This window comes from Astatotilapia calliptera, chromosome 14, assembly GCF_900246225.1.
Source record: "Astatotilapia calliptera chromosome 14, fAstCal1.2, whole genome shotgun sequence".
Classification (NCBI taxonomy): Eukaryota; Metazoa; Chordata; class Actinopteri; order Cichliformes; family Cichlidae; genus Astatotilapia; species Astatotilapia calliptera.
Window position 1 is genome coordinate 1,923,906 of NC_039315.1, and position 12,632 is coordinate 1,936,537.

Below are 12,632 nucleotides of genomic sequence, written 5' to 3' on the forward strand. Positions count from 1 at the left end.
TGCACGAGCAGCTGGAGGAGGTGCAGGTGTTAAAGTGCTGTGATGGCATCACACACAGCACTAACTATGATGCTGATTATTATTATTAACTCAGCAGCTCTTACACGAGTCTGATCACTGTAATAACCTCCTTTCAACGAACCAATCACAGTCTTTACATATTTATGTTCATTTAAACCTTTGGTGCAGCCGCCCTGAGCCGAAAGCTACAAAGCACAAAGGAACACAGGAGAAACAGCAGGTTATAATCCTGAACATCTCCAGGTATGAGCCACAGAAAAGATGTACCATAAAATCTCTTCTGGCATTCTCACAGTGCAGCACAAATATTTCACAACTAAAGGAGAAAGTCAAAGTGGAAAAGGTGGAAAATCTCCAGGAGGAACGAACTTCAAAAGGATCCAAAATACGATCGAAAGCGTGGAATTAAAGACATAAAATCCCATTCCTGTGAAGACCGAGGTCACAGAGTCTGCCACGGTCTTCAAAACACGCAGACAAAAAGCAAATCAAAAATCTCCAATAACTTCATGAACGACTTGTTTCTGAAGAGGACGACTCCCCAAAGAAATCCTTCATCCTGTCCTCACCCGAGTCCGACTCCACAAATCAAAGATTACATTTCCATCCTCTCCTCCTCCTTAAACGGATCACTCTGGGTCCATTTTTCTACTCGCCAAACCTGTCAACAACGCCCTTCACCATCCTCAGTCTGACTCTCCTCTGAAGGACAGGCTGCTAGCTCCACCCACCTGTCCCTGCAATCAGGGAGCCAAGTGTGAAAACACCAATCACACCCACCTTTCCATCAGAGGAAGTTCAGAGGCCCAGCGCGGCCAGAAATACAGATTATACCTGTTCTTTTGTTCTTTTGAAGATGGCTCAAAGAATAAAGCTGCATCTCCTGTTTGAAACGCCTGAAACTGACGTGTTTAAACCCAGCAGCAGAACCAAACATCTGATCCATGTTTCATCCGTGACCAACAACCACGTGCTGGGTTCATGTTTTCAAACAGGGGTATGTATAAAAGCGCCCGGCCGAAAAGCCCACGGTGATCTTTCCAGGAGTTTAATATTACTGACCCCCAGGGTAGCTGTGGCACATTTATTCCAACAAAACCCTCATTAAATTCTAAAGAGAAAAATACACAGCTGCCCTGCATGCATAAACCCTCACAGCACACTCGCATGAAGGAAACAATAAAAACCCTCTCTTCCTTTAAAAATGCCACACCACACTAGACTCTGTCAACTATTAGTTTAAAAAAACGCTCCTCAAACCTTTTCAAGAATTTCTGTTTGTCCTCAAACAAATCTCTTCTCTTCTTTACATGGAAGGTTTGACATGATCAATCTGATCCAGTGGGAAACATCTGGATTACAGGCTTATTCTTGACTTTATTCCAGGGGTGGGGAACTCCAGGCCTCGAGGGCCAGTGTCCTGCAGGTTTTAGATGTGTCCTTGATCCATCACAGCTGACTGAAATGGCTAAATGACCTCCTCAACATGTCGTAACGTTCTCCAGAGGCCAGGTAATGAACTAATCATGTGATTCAAGTGTGTTGACCCAGAGGGTCCTGCAGATCTAAAACCTGCAGGACGCCGGCCCTCGAGGCCTGGAGTTTCCCACCCCTGATCTAACACATTTAAACTCTGCAGCTCTTGAATGTTTGTCAAGTTTCTGGATAGAAACCAGGTAGAAACAGCTTTGTGTCTACTGAAATTTATTTTCAGCTCCTTTGTCACATCACCCCTACAGAAAGAGGTTGAACTGGATTTGAACATAGAGACGTGCTGCTGAGCAAGCTGATTGGCTGACAGTGACCGTGTTTCCACCTGTGAAGCAAACCGGCTGAAACTGACTAAGTGAGGACGCCGTTTCAGGAGAGGCAGCAAAGTCTCTCGCTCTGAGTGCACAGGACGAAGCTTAAAGACTCACCGAATATATAAACGATGGCGACCGCGCCGCCGACTCCCATGAATCCGGCCAACCGTAGCACCATCTTCTTGGCGTAGGCCGTGTTCTCCTTCTGCTTCCTGTCCTCTGCCTTCTCGCCCTCCCTCTCGCCCTCCCCTCCCTCTGGAGGAGGCTGACCCTTAAACAAAAACAAGCGTTTCTGTTTAACTATGAACTAGCATTAATGAAATGTGCAGCACTGATGCGCTCACCTTCAGTCTGAACTGAGAGGAAAGCGTTAGAGACGTCAGCTTCATTCAGTTTAACACAAGGAAACGTTTTTGTGTCTCTTTTAAACAAACAAGCAAAAAAAAAAACAAAAAAAAAAACTTTATTCCCAAAAACAGAATTTACAGAAACAATAAAAACTGACAGGAGGTGGTTTGGTGTGTATGCTGGCACAGTCGACAGTGTGGAGGAGAGCCGTGCAGGGCAGTAGAGGAGTGCTGCATGAGTGCTGCATAACAGCCTCCATCGTGCTCCTCGTGCATGTTTCTGAGCAGACTGTCAGAATCAGACCGCGTGCAGCAGGGCCCGTGCTCACAGCACAGTGCAGCAGAGGACAACAACCAACAGTCCAGCTCTGGTGGATGAGAGCAGGTTCACACTGAGCACAGGAGACAGATGAGAGTCTGGAGACGAACGCTATGATACCTTCAGGCTCATCCAGCATGACTGGTTTAGCTGGATAAAGTCCTCAAACCCAGTCTGAGACCTGATGCTGCTGCAGTAGGCCCTTGTGTAGCCGCACTGTGTAGTCAGTGTCTGAAAGATGACGACTCTGATGCTCCCCAGACTTGAACCCAAGGAGAACCTCAGGGAGGTTCATGCACCTGATGCTGCCAAACAGAACTGCAGAACGCACAGATGCACTGGTCCAAGTCTGGGAGGAGATCACCCTCAAAACACCGTCCATCATCAGGAGCATGCCAAACTAACTGAAAAGGCATGGATGTGTGAATGTGTGCAAATGTTATACAGCATTTAAAACAACACAGACTGACAGAAACCAACATGGTCTCATGGAAGGCTGTTGATTTCCTTCATGTCCAATTAAATTCATGGATTTTAACAGATTTCAGCACTTTCTGTATCTGCTGCTGGGAAGAAGTGGAGTGGCAATTATTTAGTCTTTAACTAAAACCCTTATTACAGTTCGTCTGTAGATGTCACACTTTTATGTTTGGAGTCTGTGGGAAACACACGGTTAGGAGTCACGTGGTGGGTGGCTTCCTCCATGACCAGACACCACACTGAGCTGCACGGGGAGGAGGGTGGGGGTCTGCTCTGACCTTCAGAGCGAAACAATCCTCGGCTGTTAATGCGATTTATCCCGCAGATAAAATCAAGCTGTGGCACTGACAAACACACACACACAGCTGCGGGTGAAGGGCAGGTAACCACAGCAGTGCCAGCTGCACTCACTGCCACACAGTTAGGGTTAACCCTAACCCTAGGGTTACTGTTCAGAGGAACACACATTGTGAGGATACTCACGTGAGCCGGGCTCAGGTAAGCTGTGTTGCTACAGCCAGACTAGATAAACGCATGCTAACATTAGCATGCTAGCTAGTTAATGCCAGGTTCATTCATTCAGCAGACAGCTGAGCCCGCGTGGGGTGGTGCTGTCATAACGTCACATTTCTGAAGATCACGTGTGTCGCGACAAACACCACAAAACACACAGTTTAGTCCGTCTGGGCCCGCGTGGGTGAGGAAAATAACTTTATGTAAGCTAGCTGTCAGTCTGAGCTAAGGTTGGAAATGTTCGTTCATGAGTTGATTTACATCACCAGGGCAGCTCGTGATGGCGGGGTTTCACGGTCGGACCTACTACTTAATACAGTTACCCCCGTCGACGCCACTGAGTGCTGTTAAGGTTGTAAAATGAAGCGCACCTGAGTCGGCTGCTGTTGCTGCTGGAGTCTCTCCTGGAGGATCGCCTGAGCTAACCCGCCCGTCGCACTGCCCGCTGCGGCCGGCGGCTTGTCCGTGGACAGTGTCCGGATGACGTCCACCATGGCTGGGGCGGAGGCACCCGCCGCCGCGCTCCTGAGCCGGAGGAGGCCCCGGCTCGCCCGCAGACACATGGGGAGCACACACACAGCCGACATGTTGGAAAGTAGCACTACAGCTAACGCAAATGACGCGAGTAAGAAGGACAAAAGCACCCGATTGGCCGAGGCCCTGTGAGGGGCAGGCAGACGTCCCAATCAGAGGAGTGGAAAGCCACGTGGGGCGCTAGGATGGAGGGCCTTTTAGGATTGGCACCAATCAGAAGAAAGAGTGAGTCTGACCTTCGATTGCGACATTAACCCTCATATTCTCATCAAATATTACTAACACGTTTTACCACCAAGAGATATTTGCCTCAAGGAAATGGTTTGCATATGGCTGATGAGCAAGTGTTTGTGTCAGGCACTTTGTTTATTTATTGAATACATAAATGGCCCCTTGATAATGAAACTCTAGCGCCACCATCAGGTCAAACTTTTAATTTTAGATTTATTTTCTAATTATGTTTCTAATCAGGTGCTTCACCAGGGGATTTACCTCTGTATTTGGTTTTTGTTCTTTATTTTTCTCTCACTTTCTCTGTTTTTTAGTTTTCTTTTTCTAAACTTTTCTTTCTACTGTCTTTTCAGCTGCTGGCACTGTAGAGTCCCAGTGCTTACTGCCCAGATGCGTATCACATCTGGTAGGTGTGTTTCTTCAGGCTAAACCACTACCATAAAGCTCTACCAGTTAAAATAAAATTTGTTTGTTTGTGTTGTAGATCCGGACCGTGGTCCGCCTGTTAGCCTTCTCTGATCTATGGTATCAAAAATAAGGTGTCGTCAATAAGTCTTATCAGGAAGTCATTCTCAAGAAAAAAACAGCTCCAAATTTGTGATTTTCTAACTTGTCCACATTATCAGCCATGAGCAAAACAAGCCCCTAACACCCCTCTCCATGTTAAACCTTAAAGCTAGGCTGGAACTGAATTGCAAGAAATTGTAGGAAAACAAATAGTATTGCAAAAAGAAACTACTTACTTAAAAAGTCAATGAAGGAAGGGCAAAAATTATGGTGATACTGACAGTAATGGGCAGTAAACTGAAGTACTGTCCTGCTGCACCAGGGTGGAGTCAGTCATGCTCCAGAAGAGACTGAGCGCAAAGTCCGAGCAGATTCATCAGCACGTCTAAATTTCAGGTGGAACGTAAAGCCACGTTCTTTTCAAACATTAGTATTTGATCCATCTGCTGACACTGTAGTGCCCCTTCCCTGTATACATAATAGATACACATGTCTATAAAATCACCAAATCATCACGTCAGATTTGACTCACCTGCAATTTGCTGAAAACATTTCAAAATGAGTTGAAATTAGTAAAACATTTGAAGATATGTGGGGTTATGAAACTTAATTATTTTAGCTTTTATTATTATAAAGAGACACCGACTTAAATATTAAAACATAGCTTCCAGTTAGGTTCTATAAATCATTAGCCATCGATTAATTAATAAAAATTAAGAAATACATGCTTATATACGCTGCTTAATTGTTTATGTGTGTTATTTGTGCAAGAATTTACAAAACTGCTACTAATAATAATACATTTTATTTATAGGCGCCTTTAAGACCCTCAAGGTCACTTTACAATAGCGCAAGAACAATAGAAGCAGTAAAATATAATAAGCACAACACAATAAAATATAGAGAAAAGGTAAAAGGTTAAAAAAAAGAAAAGGGAAAAAAAAGATGCAAACTATCAAAGAAAATTTCACAATCTGTATTTTTCACTGTTGGTGGAATCTTAAGTACCTGGAGAGAACATGCAAGATGCAAAAAAATAAAAAAAAATCAGCCTCAAATTTACCCTAACTATAAAAATATTAGTGTTTACTCTGATATAACAGCTGGATTGATTTAGATTATGAGATAGGTGAGAAGAGGGAAATCTAAGATGCTTGGAAAGACCTATCTTATGTCTAAGTCTATGTTTAAGTCTATCTTATGGCCAACCTCTGGCTGTATCTTGGACCTGGAAAATGGCGCCACGTTCCCACAATACATTGTGGCGTGATGTCAACTCCAAAGCCCTATTGGTGGAGAGTCCTGGATTGTGAAGTCCTATTGGGAGTGTTCCTAAGAGGTTTCATTGACCCACTATTGATCATGTGCCTCATCACATCAACCAAGTGTGAAAACAGGTGTGGGTCACTATCAGAGGTTTTGGGTGAACCCATTGTGAGAGCTTGCTGAGGTCAAATGGCCCCAGGATGTGAGTGGGTGTTAAGGCGTCTGGGAAGGATCTCAAAACTGGATTATAAATGACAGACAGTTAGCGTCGTAAGCCCCGCCCTCCGTTCAAAGATGGTCGTTCACAGTGGACATAGATGCTTCTTTGTGAACTGGTTTAGATTTCTGGATTCCTTTGGAGAGTTAACCCCTGCGTATTAGCTTAAAACGCTACAAAGGGCCAAGAATAAAGGAGGACAAGATCTACCTAACTTCCAACACTACTTCTTAGCCAACAGGCTACAATTCATCCCAGGTTGCCTAAATCACAGCCACTTAGATGAACCCTAGCTAGACACAGAACAGGCACTATGCAATATAAATAGAGACCTCAGACCTACCATTCATTAGCTCAAACATCAAATACGATGTATGCAAAAGCATCAACATCAGCTGCTCTCTGACAGCATGGTGTCTTCATTCATCCCAAGCAAACGTGCACCCATCTGGAACAACCCTGACATACTACAGAACAATAATATGATTAACTTCACAGTCTGGAGTCGTAAAGGAATTAAATACTTGGAAGATATATTCGAAGGAACAGACTTTATTCCATTTGACAGATTAGTTATACAATACATGATTAACAAGAATAGATTTTTAGAATATCAACAAATTAAGTCTATAGTAAAAAAGAAATTAAAGCCTAATCAAACGCCATCAAGTGTGGTACAAATTCTTTTACATCCCTGGGTACAGTTAATAAAATAATACATAGAGTGCACTATACAGATCAATGGATGTTCAGGATGGGTTTTACGTCTTCTAACAACTGTTCGCACTGTAAAGGCAATACGCCTAAAAATTACATCCATGCTCGTAGGTTCTGGTGCTGGATATGCGAAGACTTATCAAAGTTTTTTGAAATGTAACATTCCAGCCTCCCCTTCAGTTTGCTTTTCGGGTCATTTAGATGATGTCACTGTGGAGATGATTACAGTCCACATGGCTCTCGCTGCCTTATCCATTGCTAAGAAGACTGTCCTCATGAAATGGAAAATAAAAATCATTTTAAGTTTAACCAATGTAGAGACCGTTTGTTGGACTATTGCCAGACAGGAATCAAATAAACAAACAAAAAATAGATTCTGGGAAGAGACAATGGAGTAAAAGTCAAATGCTCTGGACCTCCTCTCTCAGAGACAAACGACTGCCACGACCAGGCACTAACACTTTTTATTATGGGTGATAAACAGGATACTAAAACAGATTAAGGTGCCCTTAGGTCTGATCTCAGCTCATGTTTCTCCTTCTGCAACTTTCTGGACCATCACCTCACTACCTGGATCCTGGACTACCTCACCGACCGACCACAGTATGTGAGGACTCAGGGCTGTGTGTCGGACAGGGTCGTCTGCAGTACGGGGGCCCCACAGGGAACGGTTCTGGCTCCGTTCCTCTTCACCATCTACACTGCAGACTTCTCCCACAATTCCACCCAGTGCTTCCTGCAGAAGTTCTCTGATGACTCTGCAATAGTCGGCCTCATCACTGATGGGGACGACAAGGAGTACAGAGGTCTGACCCAAGACTTTGTGGACTGGTGCCAGCTGAACTACCTCCAGATCAACGCCAGTAAAACCAAGGAACTGGTGGTAGACTTCCGCAGGCACAAGCATTCTCCACTGCAACCACTGAACATCCAAGGTATGGACATTGAGGCTGTGGACAGCTACAGGTACCTTGGTGTTCATCTGAACAACAGACTGGACTGGACTCATAACTCAGACGCCCTCTACAGGAAAGGGCAGAGCAGGCTGTACCTGCTGCGGAGACTCAGGTCGTTTGGAGTGGAGGGCCCACTCCTGAAGAAATTCTATGACTCTGTTGTGGCTTCTGCTATCTTTTATGGCGTGGTCTGCTGGGGAGGCAGCATCTCTGCTGGGGACAGGAAGAGACTGAACAGGGTGATCCGAAGGGCCAGCTCTGTTCTAGGATGCCCTCTGGACCCAGTGGAGGTGGTGAGTGACAGGAGAACGGCGGCTAAGCTGTCATCCCTGTTGGACAACGTCTCCCACCCCATGCAGCAGACTGTGACAGCACTGAGCAGCTCCTTCAGTGGGAGACTGCGGCACCCACGGTGTGGGACGGAGAGATTTCGCAGGTCTTTCCTCCCCACTGCTGTCAGACTCCATAATAAAGACTTTAACTGATCAAGCACACACATCCACACATGTGCAATAATACTAAGTGCAATAATCCTTTCTGTCATCGTTGTATTTTTACTCAGTTGTATATAGTATTCGTATTCTATTTTTATCTTATTGTATATTTATTTTATTTTATTCTACTGTATATAGTATTTTATTTTATTCTATTCTGTACAGCTGTGTACTGTATTTATTCTTATTGTATTCTAATTTTTGCCTCATAACTTTTGCACTGTCCACTTCCTGCTGTGACAAAACAAATTTCCCACGTGTGGGACTAATAAAGGTTATCTTATCTTATCTTATCTCCTTATTTGGAGTCACTGCTTCACCCATCACCATGGCAACCACCTCCTACCCTCCAGTCAGATCTGCATAAAGGAGTGTATGGTGCATACCATCGCCTAACAACTGATTTATCACCTTAGCTATATTCCACAGAGAGGAATGCTTCTCTCTGCTCATGTCTGTTAGCATCAGAGTGAATCCTGTGTGCAGTAAAAGACAAAACACAAATATGTGGTGCTAATTATGCGACATTAGCCTTACAAGATAAAAATAAATCCCAACACGTGTCTTTAGTTGCTCACAGGTTCTTGCACTTACAAATTGGTTCAGTTTTGGTTGCTGTATGTTTTGAAATGTTACATTTACATTTTTCTTTACTTTAAATAGTAATGAATTTATTATAATGATGCATTAAAAAACTGCATCAACTCTATGCCTTGAAAGCAGTCAGCTGACTTTTTCTATTTAGCTTTTAAAATTTTTAATGTATTTTTTCTATTAAAGATTTTACTATTATTATAATATGGAGGTAATTTCCTGCCAGATATGGAGGTCTCCCACTGTAGTTGTTTGATTTTGAAATGTGATGTCATGGTCCTCCAATTCTCCCTGGGTTCCTGTCAGTGCTTGTTATTGTGTGTCCCTCTCTCCCTCCCATCCTCACTCCTTTCCGCCTGGGTGGTGTTGCATTGCAGATTTCCACCTTCGGCCAACGCACCTGCTGGCAATCAACTCACCTGCTGCTCATCATCCCCATCAGACTGGTCACTACGGCGGCTGAGTTGTGGTCATCGCTGGCTCGTGTAGCCCCAGCTGTCACAGTTTCTCTTCTCCCTGGTGCAGACCTTCCTTGATCCCTCCCTGTTTCCCTTGGACCCTGTTGAGCGAGTGTATTCATGAGTGAGCGTCAGCGTGGAGTGCAAGTTTGGTCATGTAAGTGACTGACTTTGTGAAGACAGGAGTTTGGGCGTGTTTCCCTTCTCTGGATTCTATGGAGCTCCTGTTCCCTTCACCATTGTATATAGCAGCTGGTGTCACTTAAATAAACTCACCTTTATTGTGAACATTCAGAGACCCGCGTTTGAGTCCTGTCAATCATCTTGACATGTGAATGGGCAGATTGAAGGCTCAGTCTGAAAGCCCAGAAACAACCTCCATAAAGTAGCTCTGCTTTTGTCACTGTGGACTGCTACCAGTATTATTTGTGTCACAGTAAATATTCAAATTTTCTTTAGATTTCTCTGTTTTCCAAGCATATCAGTGACATATCAGCAAATCAGTTCTCTCTTTGTGGCACTGTTAGCTAAAAGTTAATAAATTAACACAGGGTGTTATTCTGAGGTTTTTTAATTTTTCCCCCTTTTTGATACAATGTAGTGACAGACATTAAAATGAAGCATAATCTTACAAATTTAAAGGAAGGAGATGATGAAGAATTCAGAACTGATGAAAAATGGCAGGAGTAACTGTTAGGTAAATCACATTGGCTGGTAAAAGCAAAGAGTTCCTTCAGTGGGCTGGTTTCAGTCATTATGCAAATGTACTGTTTATAAGATTGAAACCTGCAGTCAGCTGAGACTGAAGAAGTCACCTGGATGAGTGATGAAACGTTTCTCCCACTGAAAACGCTACTTCCAGATGAACAGAATCAACCATTTGGAGATCTGCTTACCTGGATGACTGAGCATCAAGACAAAGAGAAGTTAACCTTTATTTAGTGATATGACCAAATAGCAAAATGGACTTTTTGGGAGGAAGTCTGCAGAATTGAACCAAAAGCAATCTGGAATTCTTCTTCCCCTTCGGTTTTTTTTTTTTTTTTTGCAAATTTTTGTTCAGGCAAACGTGTTGAAAGAAGCCTTTAACTGTCAAAATTCTTGTTTTGGACCTCTAATAAAATCAGTCATGTCTGATATCTTTTCTGATATTGCTAAAAACCAAATTTGCTACCCTCTTCACTCATTTGGATGAGCAATTTAGGTTCTCACCACAGTGAGGACGCTGGTAGGTCAAAACTTGGAATATCCCTAACACTTATATGAAGGAACAAATAGAAGAGCCATAAATATCTTTTTATCATAGTTCAATAAGTTTAAAGTGATTTGTCTTTGAAAGCTTTGTTGTAGCTTTACTCTTTTTTCAATATAGTGTAATCAAAGTTCCAATTTTCAAATGGGTTCAAATGGAGCGTTCCAACATATACACCAAATTTGACAATTGTCTTATTTAACCTGTTTGTCTGAAACAGGTCTCTACCTGTATAAAGAAAGGTTAAATAAAATAAAATTGACTTCATTCAAACAAAAGCATACAACATCACTCTCAAACTGAGATTTTGAAATTTAGCATTAGTCCACTTTGTTTTTTTCCCTCCTTTCTTTCAGCTCAATCTTCAATATGCTTTGTCCACTATCCCTCCTGACATATTCAAACCATCTCAGCATTGCCTCTTTATTTGTCACTTGGGTTTGGTAAAAACAAACAAACAAGCAAACAAAAAAAAACTATTCAAGTACAATACAGATAGCTGAAAATTCTACTGAACTGAAAAGTACAGTAGTCATACCTGGGTCCTGGGTTAGCAACCAGACAAAAACATTCAAAAAGTCCTAGGAGTGAAGGGAACAGTTTACCCAGCCCAGGATAGGGTTACCACCCTGGAGCCAGGTCCAGGGAGGGGGCCTGGGGGCGAACGTCTGGCAGCTGGGCCTTAGTCCACGGGGCCCGCCCAGTCCAATAAATGGACATTAGCCCAGACTCCTGTAGGCCCATCACCAGCAGGAAGCACTCTAAGGGTCGGGTGCAGTGTGTGCTGGGCAGCTGCCAGGGGATTCTCACAAACCATCAGGCGACTCAGGTTGGTTGACACACCTCTACAATGTTGCAGGGTGGAACCTCTTGACCGGGGTGGTGTTTTCCATCTTCAAGAAGCGGGGACCCGAGAGCATGCGCCAACTATAGGGGGGAATCACACTGCTCGGCCAGAGTTCGTCCATTAGTCGAATGTTGGATACCGGAGGAACAATGTGGTTTTCATCCTGGTCGTGGAACGCTGGCCCTGCTCTTCACGCTCTTGAGGATACTTGAGGGTGCATGGGAGTTTGCCCAGCCAGTCTACACGTGTTTCGTGTACTTGGAAAAGGTATTCAACTGTGTCCCTCTGAGTGTTCTGTGGGAGGTTCTTCGAGAGTATTCGGGTGTCTGGCACACTGATGGGGGCCATTTGATCCTTATACAACTTTTGCAAGAGCTTGGTCCGCATAGCCGGTAATAGGTCATACTCATTTCCAGTGGGGTTTGGACTCTGCCAAATCTGTTCTTTGTCACTGATTCAGATTATTTGTACAGAATTTCAAGGAATAGCCAGGTGGTGGGAGGTTTCCACTGGGACTGCCTGAGAATTTCATCTCTGCTTTTCGCAGATAATATGGTTCTGTTGGCTTTATCAGGTGGTGGCCTCCAGTTCACACCGGAGCAATTCTCACGCCAGTGTGAAGCAGCGGGAATGACAATCAGCACCTCCAAATCTGAGGCCATGGTCTTCAGCAGAAAAAAGGGTGAAGTGCCCACTCCAGGTCAGGGACCTGGATTCAGCAGCTGGGCCTTAGTCCACGGGGCCCGCCCAGTCCAATAAATGGACATTAGCCCAGACTCCTGTAGGCCCATCACCAGCAGGAAGCACTCTAAGGGTCGGGTGCAGTGTGTGCTGGGCAGCTGCCAGGGGATTCTCACAAACCATCAGGCGACTCAGGTTGGTTGACACACCTCTACAATGTTGCAGGGTGGAACCTCTTGACCGGGGTGGTGTTTTCCATCTTCAAGAAGTGGAGGAGTTTAAGTATCTCTGGGTTTTCTTCACAAGTAAAGGAAGAAGATGGATTGGTGCAGCGTCTGCAGTGATACGGACGCTGTACAGGTCTGTCTATAAACTGTTGTCGAACAGATCCTG

General features: G+C 44.1%; 2 protein-coding genes across 2 annotated transcripts in view; one reads left to right on the forward strand and one right to left on the reverse strand.

The window, feature by feature from the left end:
* timm50 (translocase of inner mitochondrial membrane 50 homolog (S. cerevisiae)) overlaps window positions 1-4,142 on the reverse strand; it is a 28,301-nt gene extending 24,159 nt beyond the window's left edge. Inside the window, exons 1-2 of the mRNA XM_026191967.1 lie at window positions 3,857-4,142; window positions 1,941-2,097 (exon numbers count right to left, since the gene is read on the reverse strand). Coding sequence (XP_026047752.1) covers window positions 1,941-2,097; window positions 3,857-4,072 — 373 coding nt within the window. The 5' untranslated portion in view covers window positions 4,073-4,142. The remainder of the gene's footprint in view (window positions 1-1,940; window positions 2,098-3,856) is intronic.
* A 38-nt stretch (window positions 4,143-4,180) lies between these two features.
* The window catches only part of LOC113036000 (NACHT, LRR and PYD domains-containing protein 3-like), a 30,825-nt gene continuing 22,373 nt past the window's right edge, over window positions 4,181-12,632 (forward strand). The window contains exons 1-3 of the mRNA XM_026191965.1: window positions 4,181-4,244; window positions 4,604-4,656; window positions 9,379-9,616. The gene's annotated coding sequence lies outside the window, so the exon portion shown is untranslated. The remainder of the gene's footprint in view (window positions 4,245-4,603; window positions 4,657-9,378; window positions 9,617-12,632) is intronic.